Source organism: Ostrea edulis, chromosome 4 (assembly GCF_947568905.1).
Source record: "Ostrea edulis chromosome 4, xbOstEdul1.1, whole genome shotgun sequence".
In the NCBI taxonomy this organism is placed as follows: Eukaryota; Metazoa; Mollusca; class Bivalvia; order Ostreida; family Ostreidae; genus Ostrea; species Ostrea edulis.
In genome coordinates, this window is record NC_079167.1 from 42,874,933 (window position 1) to 42,888,410 (window position 13,478).

General features: G+C 34.9%; 1 protein-coding gene across 1 annotated transcript in view; it reads right to left on the minus strand.

The window, feature by feature from the left end:
- LOC125669396 (protein zyg-11 homolog B-like) overlaps positions 1-10,919 on the minus strand; it is a 29,154-nt gene extending 18,235 nt beyond the window's left edge. Inside the window, exons 1-4 of the mRNA XM_048903862.2 lie at positions 10,700-10,919; positions 4,425-5,339; positions 1,729-1,843; positions 176-316 (exon numbers count right to left, since the gene is read on the minus strand). Coding sequence (XP_048759819.1) covers positions 176-316; positions 1,729-1,843; positions 4,425-5,281 — 1,113 coding nt within the window. The 5' untranslated portion in view covers positions 5,282-5,339; positions 10,700-10,919. The remainder of the gene's footprint in view (positions 1-175; positions 317-1,728; positions 1,844-4,424; positions 5,340-10,699) is intronic.
- Positions 10,920-13,478: the final 2,559 nt, after the last annotated feature.

Consider the following 13,478-nt stretch of genomic DNA (forward strand, 5'->3'; position numbering starts at 1 on the left):
TATAAGGAATCAAAATTGTTTGTCCCCAGCAGTTCGCTATAAGCGTGTTTGACTGTATATTGGTTTTTATCTGTATGTTTCTTTCACATTGGAGAATTTTCCCCTCATATTGAGACCTCCCACCAGCTTTTAGGGAAAGGCTACACATTTTGAGCTAAATGAAATATTATATAACCTTGATAATATCCTCTCTGGACTTCAGCATGACTTGTGTCAAGCGAAACAATGTGTACAGTGATTTCTGAACGTATACACAGCGACAGACATATCTCCTCAGTGCCTCCATGATCTGCCTCTCGTCAGCTTCTCCAGTTACCTACAAATCAAAATGTTCCCTTTCAAAATTCAAGCTCGATCTTCTTCATTATTGTTAATTACTGTTCACCAAGTCACATTAATAGCTGCATGAGTTGATATGTTTGGTTTTTTTTTGGCTTAGTTTGGTTGTAATAAGTACAAATAGAAAATTCCTAAAAAATAAGGGACTTGTAAATTTTCTATGATGTTCAAAAAATTGAAATGTATTACCCCTCCCTACAGAACTCGACACAAATATTTCCCACTGTTTTGGACTTCATTGAGAAATTAAGAGAAGAATAAAGTACATTCCATATGGTCAATTGCACTAGTTTTGCCTATAAAATTTTTTAAAAGTCATTTTTGAGAAAAGTTTGTAACATGTTTCGTTAAATGTTTATTAATTTCATTTCTCAGTCACAGCTACTGCGATTTCATCATTTTTCATTCAAAGCTACTACGATTTCATCACTTAACATTCACAGCTACTATGATTTCATCATTTAACATTCACAGCTACTATGATTTCATCATTTTTACATTCACAGCTACTGCGATTTCATCATTTTTCATTCACAGCAACTGCGATTTCATCATTTTTCATTCACAGCAACTGCGATTTCATCATTTTTCATTCACAGCAACTGCGATTTCATCATTTTTCATTCACAGCTACTGCGATTTCATCATTTTTCATTCAAAGCTACTATGATTTCATCATTTAACATTCACAGCTACTATGATTTCATCATTTAACATTCACAGCTACTGCGATTTCATCATTTTTCATTCACAGCTACTATGATTTCATCATTTAACATTCACAGTTACTGCAATTTCATCATTTTCCATTCACAGCTACTGCGATTTCATCATTTTTCATTCACAGTAACTGCGATTTCATCATTTTTCATTCATAGCTACTGCGATTTCATCATTTTACATTCACAGCTACTACGATTTCATCATTTTACATTCACAGCTACTGCGATTTCATCATTTTACATTCACAGCTACTGCGAGTTCATCATTTTACATTCACAGCTACTGCGATTTCATCAATTTACACTGAATACTAATTTTCATTGTTTGTATAATTGTGCCAGACCATGAAATCAGGGGTTACCTGTGAATTATAATAACTGAAATCATTGAAATTTGGAGGGGGGCGGGGGGTATTCATGGATTATGGAGATTTAACTGCTTTGTTGGGATGTAATTTTGTCAATATGGTTTTTGTACATCACATAAATTTTGTTGTGGTTTGAAATTTGTGGGATACAGGTACCCATGAAATCTATTGATTGAACAGTATTTGCTCATAAAGAAAGACCTTCACAAAAATTACATATCAATGAAACGATTTTTAGACAAATCCTAAAACACTTACAAAACCAAAGTATATATAATTCATATGTAAACAGATCTTACCGTTAAAGTTCCCTTAAAGTCTGGACTCTGATCATTGGTGAACATGGAATATTCACAATACTCTGTAAGTGCCAATCCCAAAAAGTTCAACTTACTATGCTGATTTAAGTATTTCCTGAAATATCAAAAGGCCTGGGTAAACATGTATGTAAACATGAGGCCCATGAGCCATATCACTCACCTGAAGGGTAGTATTTTCCTATATACTAGTACTGTTTACGTGGATATTTCCCCGCATTGTTAATTACGCGCATTTTGTTTGCTAAACATACATGTATTGTTTAATTACGTGATATCTGTATCATCAATTAATAAACTCTGAGAATAACACGTGTAGGGGTAATTTACATGAAAATCTTGTAATCATGTATTTAATTAAGTAAACTTACTACAGGTAAATTTCCACGTTTACAGTAAAAGTTTTCACCTCATATGTAGTCCATCCTCGATTCTAGGGACACGACACAAACAATCTTAAATTGATTTGACAAACCTGAACCTACATGAGATTGCTTGCATTTCAATTTGAAACCCTTTAGCGTTTTTTTCTGCAGGAAGATAATTTTGGCTTAATTCAGCGGTTTGGTATTATACAGCCAAATTATCAATAAAAAATTGTGTCCAATTTTAATATGTCTGCAATCTTTAACAACATGTATGTTTGCAGGAGTGAGGGCACCATGATGAAATTGAGATGTGATTATCTTCATGTTGCAAATATGAAAAATTTAGTGTTGGGCTATACACATGCAGTGCCTAAGGTTTTCAGGTGCAAAAGTGCCTGAAAAGTTATGTTTGAAAAGAACACAAAACAAAAAGTCCACAGGCCTTATCGGTCACCTGAGTAGTAGTTAAAAGTATCACTAGTGTAGTGATTTATGTAAAACTGTTATATCTGATTGCTCCTTATGAGCCATGTTGTTTACATTGAATTGCTCGTCCCAAGCAATCATTGTTTGTTTACATTGGATTGCTCGTCCCGAGCAATCATTGTTTGTTTATGTAGCATTGCTCCTTCCAAGCAATGCACATTACCTATATATATAAGGACTTGATGACCATAGAGGGGTCAGTTTCTTAATTGTTGTCGTGATTGTTTGGCCATGGATGATTAGATTTCTGTAGATAAACTTGGAACTTTAACTACGTGTTTTTATTGTACTGAAAGGAGTATTTCCTTGAAGGACTTAATTTATAATTATGTAATTGAGGAATGACTTTATCAACTTTGGATTAACAAAATTAATAAGTAATTCTGCGCCGTTTACCGCTCGACGGCGCTACACTAGCCCCAAGGGCCATGAAATCTAAAAAAAAATTCCTGTTCTGCATATACCTAATATTCAGCAACAGTATAAAACAAGATGTGTTCTTAAAACTTACATGCCCCTGAAAAGTGCCTATACTGATATATGTTACATATGTAACATTAATATGATTTGATTTTGGACCCGTCCTAGAGTCAAAACCTTGGGGTTGCGAAATTCACAATTTTGGTACGTTTCTTTTCCTGCCTTTCCTAAATATGCATGTAAATTTTATACTGTATCATCAGCAAACTTAAAGAATTAAGTCTTTCAAATGATAAAGACAATAATCAATAGACATTGTAATAATATTGGCCCCAACCTGGAACCAAAACTCTTACCCTCTAGGATCATGAAATTCACAATTTTGGTAAAGGCACGGACTACCTACTTCTTCTAGATATTTATTCAGTTTCAATTTAAATCGTATTAAAATAGCATCAAAGATGTTTTGAAAATAATTTACACATATCCCACCTTTGGTATATCCTGGGATCTGACTGGGTCAGTGTTTGCCCAACTATCTATTTTGTAATGTTTATAAGAGTTATGAGATTGATCACTGTTCATTATCTTCACCTTTCATACACTATGATTGTATATACCAAGTTTGGCCCCGCCCTGGAGTCTGAACCCCTACCCCGGGAATCATGAAATTTACAATTTTGGTAGAGGCCTTCCTTCCCTACATCACAATGCATTTAGATTTTCTTAAAGATATGCTGTTATAGACAAGCTGACTTTTGAAAATTGGTCAATTTTTGCCCCACATCTAAGACCATGGGGATGCAGGAGTCCTGACATTTACAATTTATGTCCCCCTTGTCCCAAAGAAGCTTCATGCCAAATTTCAAAAGAATTGGAATGGTAGTTATCATGAGGAAGTTAAAAATGTTCAATTGTTAACACATTTAATCACTGACCATTTTGGCCTAAGCCTAATACTACAACTTTGGGACCCTGAGATCATGAAATTTACAAGTTTGGTAAAGAACTACCTGCTCATTCTAAATATCCATTTAGTGTCAATTTAGTATCAATAGCATTAAAGAAGATGTTTTTTTTAATGATTTACACATCGTTAGTTTGGACCTCTATCCTGGGAATCAGGAAATTTTCAATTTTGGTAGAGGCCTTCCTGAGTCATGAAATTTAAAATTGATATCCCCCTTGTTCAAAAGGTGTTTCAGACCTGTAAATTTAAAAAAAAAACACGGAAGGGTAGTTAAGAGGTTAAAAATGTTCGATTGTTAATGCACGATGGATGATGCATGATGACGGACAAAGACCAGAGTGACTCAGATGACCTAAAACTGTAGCTTAGGTAAGCAAAAAAGATAAAATTTTCACAGTAACAGATATATTGCTATTGGACAATGTAAGACATACCTGAGTACTTCCTCATTAGCACCATCTTTCCCTGAAATATCCAAGGAAGTCAGATTAGGGAGACATCTTTGTCGGAGGAGGAGGTTAAGGATGGCAAACTTGCCAGAGTTGACATTCACAAAAGGTTGCATTGAAGAATCTTCCGACACGTCCAAATGCACCAACTTAGTCAATTCACACAAGACAGGAACCACGTCGTCCTGGTTGGAGGCCACTAGATTGTACATGGAGAGTGATTTCAGACGATCCTTGCACTTCCTCAGTGGCGATATGTCCAGGATTTGGGTGCTGGAGATATCCAGATTCACTAAACAAGGTAGATCCTCCACAATTATTTCCAGTCCGTGTTTATTGAACTCTGTGTTGCTGACATTCAAGCTCTGAAGATTGTGCAACTTTGATAGCGACACAACAACACAGAATTTTGTGCTGTTCACAAATGTGCTGTTATTGACATTTAATGACCTCAGATTCGACAATGTCCACTCTCCAAGGCAACCGATGACATCATTCACTGTTGCAGTGCGTAAACCAATTATTTCAAGCTCCGAAATTTTATGCATTTTCAAAATCCTCAAACCTTTTGCCGAGAGCTGAGCATCTCTGATAGACACCCTTTTTAAGTTTGTCACATTGGGATCAAATAGACTGAGTGTCTCGTCTGTGAGTTTCCCTTTCTCGCACAGTGTTTGTAACAGCTGTTCAGAGAGCTCTCCGTGGAAGAAGATATCGGGATCTTTGAAGGTCAACTTCTTGACACAGGGATTTTCTGTAGCAGACGCATTGCACAGGTCCTGCAGGTGATCGCTGATGAAATCGATGCAGCAATCTTGCAGGCTGACTGGCATATCATACATTTTAGCTGGCTTTATGTAAAGGTTCCTGCCGGACCCATCCGCTGTCGTTTTGTAAAAGCTAGGAAAATGAAACATTTCAATGAAACCCTTAAGCAACAATGAGTCTCCTTGTTCAGACACACATTTTAAAGAATTAAAATAATTTTGCAATAAAATAAAGAAATTTTTTGAGGTGAAAATCAATATTGTCATCTTCATTATCACTTAATTAACGTCAGTAAATACAGGTATTCATGTACAGGTGAGGGTAACCATGGAAACTAATTCCCTTTTCATAATTGCTTTAACATATAAACATATACTTCTGTATTTTCTCCTTTAAAGTACATTGCAAGCTTTTGTGTTTGAATTTGCAATGAGAATTAATAGTACTCTTGTCCCTGCCTTCTGTATGAGAAAACAGGAATTGAACACTTCACGGACAGAGCAAATGGTGTTATAGAACTGACCATAACTAGCACTGGACAGAGCAGATGGTGTTATAGAACTGACCATAACTAGCATTGACAGCTGAACCAGGAGCTGTGTCTGTCCATTTTACATCAATAGAATAGCAGTGTTAAAAACATTCTCACCAGAAAATGTACATATAGGCATTCAATGATTTTTACATGTCTCGTGTCTATTGCAAAAATAACAATAAGAACTGTACTTTCCGCACATAAATTCTGACTGAATCAATGTATTGTAGTCATGATAATGTAAGAGTGACATTTAAAAATGCCCTTTTTCTAATTTTGGTATCTTTATGTAACAGTAACCTATAGCTGTGAGAAGCATGCTTTATACTCATTAACTTGTAGTGCAGGTGCATAAAACTGTGGTTTTTGTCTAATGTTAAATACACAGTATTTACTATTTACACAAGAGGGAAATCCTATAAGGTCAGACTGGAGGAAATGGTAGCTATTTAGCATGAAGAAGGAGAGATCACGAAACATATAAAAAATTCCTGCTAAAATATGGATGCAGTACATCTATGATTTTCAAAGAAAAATGCAAAAGATTTTGGATGTTCATTAAACAAGACATGCCACAAAACTGTAAATTTGTAATCTGAGACCAATAATTTTGTCCAAGACTTATTCTTATTCAGCCATTGTGTAGCCTCTCTGCATTATTAATCATTAGTTCACCTATAATTTGCTGTCTAAATATAAACATTTTCTTCTTCCCACGGTCAATACCAGGAAGAAACAGCTACATTATCATCATAAAGCAGAAAGATTACATACAATTCAGAAACATTGGAAACATCTTTAATAAGCTTATAAGATACGACACACTACAACACAGGTAACCTTATTATGAAAACTGAGACATTTACTCTACTGCAGGTGAGACTTTAAAAAAAGCATGTGAAGCATGTTATTTATTTAATGTACAAAGAAATCGCTGCTTTCCAAATATAGATTTAATAGCACTTGTTATAAACAAACTTTTTTCAAAAACGATGAAAATGGACAATGAATTTATGTATATAGAGGTAAAATGAATACATACGCCAAATGGAATCTTATTTCTGTCTTCCAATTCTCAATTATGTCTAACTAATATAGTGGGTAAAAATTCGTAGTTATGTAATGAAGGGATATATATATCACAGCTTTTGAACATCACAGGAAATTTACATTAAACATGTTAAATAATAGGAATTTGATATTTGTACTAATTAAAGTCAGAATATGCAAAGAAATCCTTGACCTTTGACAAAGTGAACCCAAAATTAAGAGAGTTCATCTACTCTTTATGATGTACCAATATACCAAGTTTGATGTCTATCAAAGAAACGGTTCTTAAGATATTGAGCAAACAATATCTTCCTATGTTCAAAAGTGGATTGACCCTTGACCTTTGATTATGTAACCTCAAAATCAATAGGGTTCATCTACCCCTTAAGATGTACCCATGTACCAAGTTTGATGTCTGTCAAGCAAAAGAGTTCTTAATATATTGAGCAGACAAGACTTGGTCTACAGACCGACTGACAGGTGCAAAACAATATGCCCCCTTTTCTTCAAAGGGGGGGGGGGGGGGGCATAATTAATATAAACAAAATTCATATAAGCATCATACAATTACTTTATAAAATCTTACCAAAGTTGAAAGCAATAAATTTGCACAGTTACTGTGGTAAAAGACATGAATACTGCATGCGTTCAATATCTATAAATTTTCAAATTTGCTAATCTGAACTCCATACCTTGATATAATTAATTTCAAGACTCTGAGGAAAGTTTAAAAGTTCACAAGTTTATCATTGTCTGCTCGACGTCTCAGGGTAATTGAAAAACACTACATGTATTTCTAAAATCAATGTATTTTCCAGTACTTGTACATATATATTAGATCTACACGGGGACAATGAATTACTGTTTTGTCATCTGAACTGACATCGATTCTGTCATCTGAACTGACATCGATTCTGTCATCTGAACTGACATCTATTCTTCCCCTATCTCACCAACTGGACATTTAGCCAAAGGAATCTTTAGCCTACTTCTTTGTGAAGTTTCTGAGTGGGCAGGGGAAAGAGAAATCTGATGTGATGGTTCTTATAACCCAAGGGTTAAGAATAATGAGATTTCATCATTTTGACGCCCCCATGAAAATCCATAAATATGCTTGCTTTGAACTAAATTACAATGTTAAGATGCCTTTTACTACCAAAGTCCCACAAATTATGTCAGTGAATGAATGAAAATTTTTGGTATGTGTGGATAGATTGAGAAAACTAACAATTATTGTTTTTTATGCAAAATGATGCGTTTTCCTACCCCCTACCCCCACTCCTACCTGTATACTTACAATATCAACAATGCACCCCTCCCCCAAACATTTCTATAAAACCCTGTGCCAATTTCATTTGAAATATAGCAGAATATCATCAAATGAATAAGCCCATGTTAAAGTGCAGAAAATCCAAAAATAAAAACACAACTTATCCTACACAAAGTATTAAAAATTTCTAAAGAGCCTCATTCCAATCCAAATCAAAGTGCAGAGGAAACAGCATAAACAAACATCTCCATATATCTATTAAATGATTAAGTCCAGTTTACAATGAAAAAAAAATCCATAAAAATTTATTTTATAAAAAAATAAAACAAGACATCTTCTAAAACTGATTTAGGTACTGTGGAAAAATTTCACAAACTTTGAGATGGATGGACAGGACAAAAGCATATGGTCAAACAACACAGTCCATTAGATAGAAATGTTGTGTATAAATGATGCATCTTTAATAAAACTAATAAGAATTGTATGCACCGGTAAAAATAAAAGATGTTTAATTTTTCAGATTCTGGTAAAATATAATTAAACACTAACGTCTAACAATCCCTAAGCTTTGGTCAAACAATCCCCCCCCCAAAAAAAAAACATTTGGAAACAAGCTAAAACAATTTTTAAAAAAAGAAAAACTTTAATTACCTTGTTTCAGGACCACGACAGATTGTTCAGTTTAAGCAACCTTTGTGAATAGTATGAGGCAGAAATTCAGAGTTAAAGACAATTATTAAACATGTAATGCATTTTCAGTTTATTTAAGAACCACCAGACCAGAGGATCTGACATTTACATGAAAGCTTCCTGACCTTAGTGCAGATTCATGTTTGTTCAAATCATGGCCCCCTGGGGGTAGGTTGGGGCCACAATAGGGGATCAAAGTTTTACATGGGAAAAATAAAGAAAATCTTTAAAAATCTTCTTCTCAAGAACCAATGGTCCAGAAGAGCTGACATTTACATAAAAGCTCTCTGACATAGTACAAATTCAAGTTTGTAAAAATCATGGCCTCCAGGGATAGGTTGGGGCCACATTAGGGACTATGGTTTTACATGCAAAGATATATGGACAGTCTTCAGATATTGGGCCAAGGTGACTCAGGTGAGTGATGTGGCCCATGGGCCTCTTATTTTATATTGTTGCTACTCATGTTACGACAATATAAAACTAGGGACAGAATGAGGAGCTTGATTTTAATTAGATTGAATGAAAAGTTTTTACAAAGTGCATTCTAGCTGATTTTAATCAGATTATAATTTCATTTTATCTATAAAATCTTGAATATCTAGCACAAGAAGTGAGGGTGTAGTGATGTCAATATACATTTATGTATTTGTTTTATTTAATAATTGTCTGTTTCATGACTGTGCATGTATATTTACCATTTGTGCTATGTGTTTTATGCTATATAGTGGGTTAAAGTGCTTTTTAGTATGGAAGCATCCGTCAAAATTATACACGTCGCCCCCCCCCCCCCCCCACCCCGTTTTTTTTGGAGCCTGAATCTTTGACCCAGGGGCCATGAATTTCAAAAATTAGGTAGAAATTAGTCTCCATGCTCAGTATAATTATGCACTAATTATTTATACCCGATGCCAGAGGTAAAAAGAAGATAGTACTACTTCTAGAGGTTTTAATCCTATCCCTATAGCCCAAAAGGACAGGAATGATGAAATCCACAAATTTTATTCTCCTATCCCAAAAGATTTTCCACAGTTTCTGAGATGAAGTAAAAATTGTTAAATATTAATTACATTAGACAAAAGACTGGTGTGGATAGTAGTATATGCTTGGATCCAAGCAGGCCATTGCATGATTAAACCCAAAGGGCATGGTTAAAGTGAAAGTTGATTAAGGAAAAAGTTAAAACTGAACTTTAAAAAAAGCAGAGGACACTCGAAGAAAAAAGAAAGAAATCTGGAGTAACAAACAAGAGTGAATTCATATTCTATAATTCTTGTAAAATGAGAGAGGAATGAAGCATTATAATCAATTGTGGGTATCAAATGACAATAAAATGACTGGCAATATACTGTCCGCCAGGTCATAGTAACATAGAACAAATTAAAGAGAAAATAATATAGCAATATTCTTAAAAATTATATCAGTCTAGAGGAAATCCATAAAAACATAAAATATGGTAGACTGAAAATCTAAGGTTCCTGAATACTTCATTTCTCACGGATATTCTTGCATGCATAAAAATGACAGTCATAAAGAAACCACGGTGTATGAGTTCTAGATAGAAAGTACATATGGTAAATGCTCACTGTGATTCAAAGTAAAATTATGATCAAATATATTTATTTAATAAACATCCATTTATTTTAATATCTAAGAAATACACAGTATTACATTATATGTGCGACAAAGTTTACAAAAACATGTTTATATTGCGCAGTTGCAACTTGCTAGTTGTTCCATACATGAACGTAGTTTATTACATCAACAAAGATTTAGACGTCAACATGGCACAGAACACGAGTACGTTCAGCACAGTACAATGAGTACATCTGTATCTAATTTGAAGATTCAGTCTGTCCAACTGGTTATCAACATACTAAGGAAACACAAATTTTGCACTTGTGACAAAAGAAACTTCAAAAATACCTTATATGACAATAAACTTACCTTAAATATTCAACAGGTTTTCATAACAGTAGAAATCTAAGGAAATTTACTCTTTAGGCTATCTGAACCGGAAATACAAAGTATGACATTCCTTTGAACAGATCGTTCGTTTATATTTCGTACACAAATGAAAACAAATAGAAACAACAATTTTTAAACAGAAAAAAAAAATACCATCTTTTTTAAAAATTTGATCTGATACGTTAATAAGCAGTTTATTCCACCGATATCATACCACGTTTGCACCATATGGTGTATTGTATTTTTTCCAAGTGGGGATGGGAGAGAGAGAGAGAGAGAGAGAGAGAGAGAGAGAGAGAGAGAGAGAGAGTCCGGCAACTCTAGAGGGGATAAGGGGGTTGCACCCCCTTGGTTGAAATATTTACCCCCGAGGGATTATTTGAAGTTGTTATAAGTGGCACACACCTTTTGAGAATTTTCTGGATCCGCCCTTGAAACCATACAAGTTTATTTTTCTAGCTCAGCTTAGAAACTTGAATATATCTTATTTTGCAGTGAAATAAGAGAAATTCAGTATAAATATTGTGTAATTAGTAAATAATGCATTTGAGTCATGCAACTTAATTTGATTTCTTATGATGTACTTAAGAAGTACACCTTGTCTATTTGTTTTTAAAAATTATCATAAATAGAATCATTACAAGTTCAATACGATTACATCATGCAGCTTGTGATTTCCTAACACGAAACGTTAATTAGGCTACGATTTGTAAAATATATCTAGCAACGGAATAAAAAAAATTCAGCCCGAGTTAAAAAAAAATCTTCTCTTTTTAAATATTTTATTTAATTGTTTCTTTGTTGTTGTTTTTTTACTTTAATTCTGGGATATGCTGAAAAATTAAAAAAAGTGATATCGAAGAATTTTGTACTGTACATGAGCCGCATATTTAGACTTGCTCAAATCTCTAAGTTAATTATTTTGAATTTTATGTCTGCTCCCTTTCATATTCCTTTAAAATGTCAGAGTTCAGCAAACATTTTCTGAAACATATAAACAGAGACTAAATGTAAGTGTTATATTAACATTTGACTTGAGTTGTAATAGAATTAGAATAAGCATCAATTAAATGTAAGTGTTATATTAACATTTGACTCGAGTTGTAATAGAATTAGAATAAGCATCAATTCAATGGAGGAGTAAGAGGTACTCCCTACTGAATTGAAGATCTCTATGATTCGCCCCATTTTTATCTTTCTTTTCTATTCACAGCTCTTTCTATCCATCCTCTCTCTATTCTTCTGTCTATCCATCCCTACCTCTATTCATCCTCTCTCTATTCTTCTGTCTATCCATCCCTACCTCTATTCATCCCTCTCTCTATTCGCCCCTCTCTATACATTCCTCTCTCTTTCCATCCATCACTTTTTCAATCTCTCTCTATCCATTCCTCTCTTTCTCTCTATCCACCCTTTCTCTATCCATCCCTCTCTCTTTCGATCCCTATCGTTATTCATCCCTCTCTCTTTCCATCCCACTCTTTATCCATTCCTCTTTCTTTCCATCCCCTCTCTTTCAACCCCCTCTCTCTATCCATTCATCTCTCTATCCATCCCTCTTTCTATTCATCCCCTCTATTCTTCCTTCTCTCTGTCCATTCCTCTCTCTATCCACCCCCTCTCTATCTATCTATCTATCTATCTATCTATCTATCTATCTATCTATCTATCTATCTATCTATCTCCATCCTTCTCTTTCTATCCATCCCTCTTTATCCACCCCTCTCTCTTTCTATCCTTCACTTTTTCTATCCATCACTCTATCTATCCATCACTCTATCTTTCAATTCCTCTTATCCATTCCTCCCATTTTCTATGCATCACTTTCTCTTTATATTCCCTTCTCTATCCATCCCTCTCTCCTCTATCCATTCTTCTCTCTTTCTCCGGCTTTCCGTGACCACCTCAAGAGTAACACATTCAGGTGATCTAATAGTGGTGTCTAATAGTGGTGTCTGATAGTGGTGTCTGATAGTAGTGTCTGATAGTGATGTCTAATAGTGGTGTCTGATAGTGGTGTCTGATAGTGATGTCTAATAGTGGTATCTGATAGTGATGTCTGATAGTGATGTCTGATAGTGGTGTCTGATAGTGATGTCTAATAGTGGTGCCTGATAGTGATGTCTGATAGTGGTGTCTGATAGTGGTGTCTGATAGTGGTGTCTGATGGTGGTGTCTGATAGTGGTGTCTGATAGTGGTATCTGATAGTGGTGTCTGATGGTGGTGTCTGATAGTGGTGTCTTATAGTGGTGTCTGATAGTGGTGTCTGATAGGATATAATTGTCGGATAGTGGTGTCTGATAGGATATGATTATATGATAGTGGTGTCTGATAGTGGTGTCTGATAGTGGTGTCTGATAGTGGTGTCTGATGGTGATGTCTGATAGTGGTGTCTGATGGTGGTGTCTGATAGTGATGTCTGATAGTGGTGTCTGATAGTGGTGTCTGATAGTGATGTCTGATAGTGGTGTCTGGTAGGATATGATTGTCTTTTGTCTGATAGTGGTGTCTGATAGTGGTGTCTGATAGGATATAATCGTCGGATAATGGTGTCTGATAGTGGTGTCTGATAGTGATGTCTGATAGTGGTGTCTAATAGTGGTGTCTTATAGTGTTGTCTGATAGTGGTGTCTAATAGTGGTGTCTGATAGTGGTGTATGACAGTGGTGTCTGATAGTGGTGTCTGATAGTGGTGTCTGATAGTAATGTCTGATAGTGATGTCTGATAGTGGTGTCTGATAGTGGTGTCTGATAGGA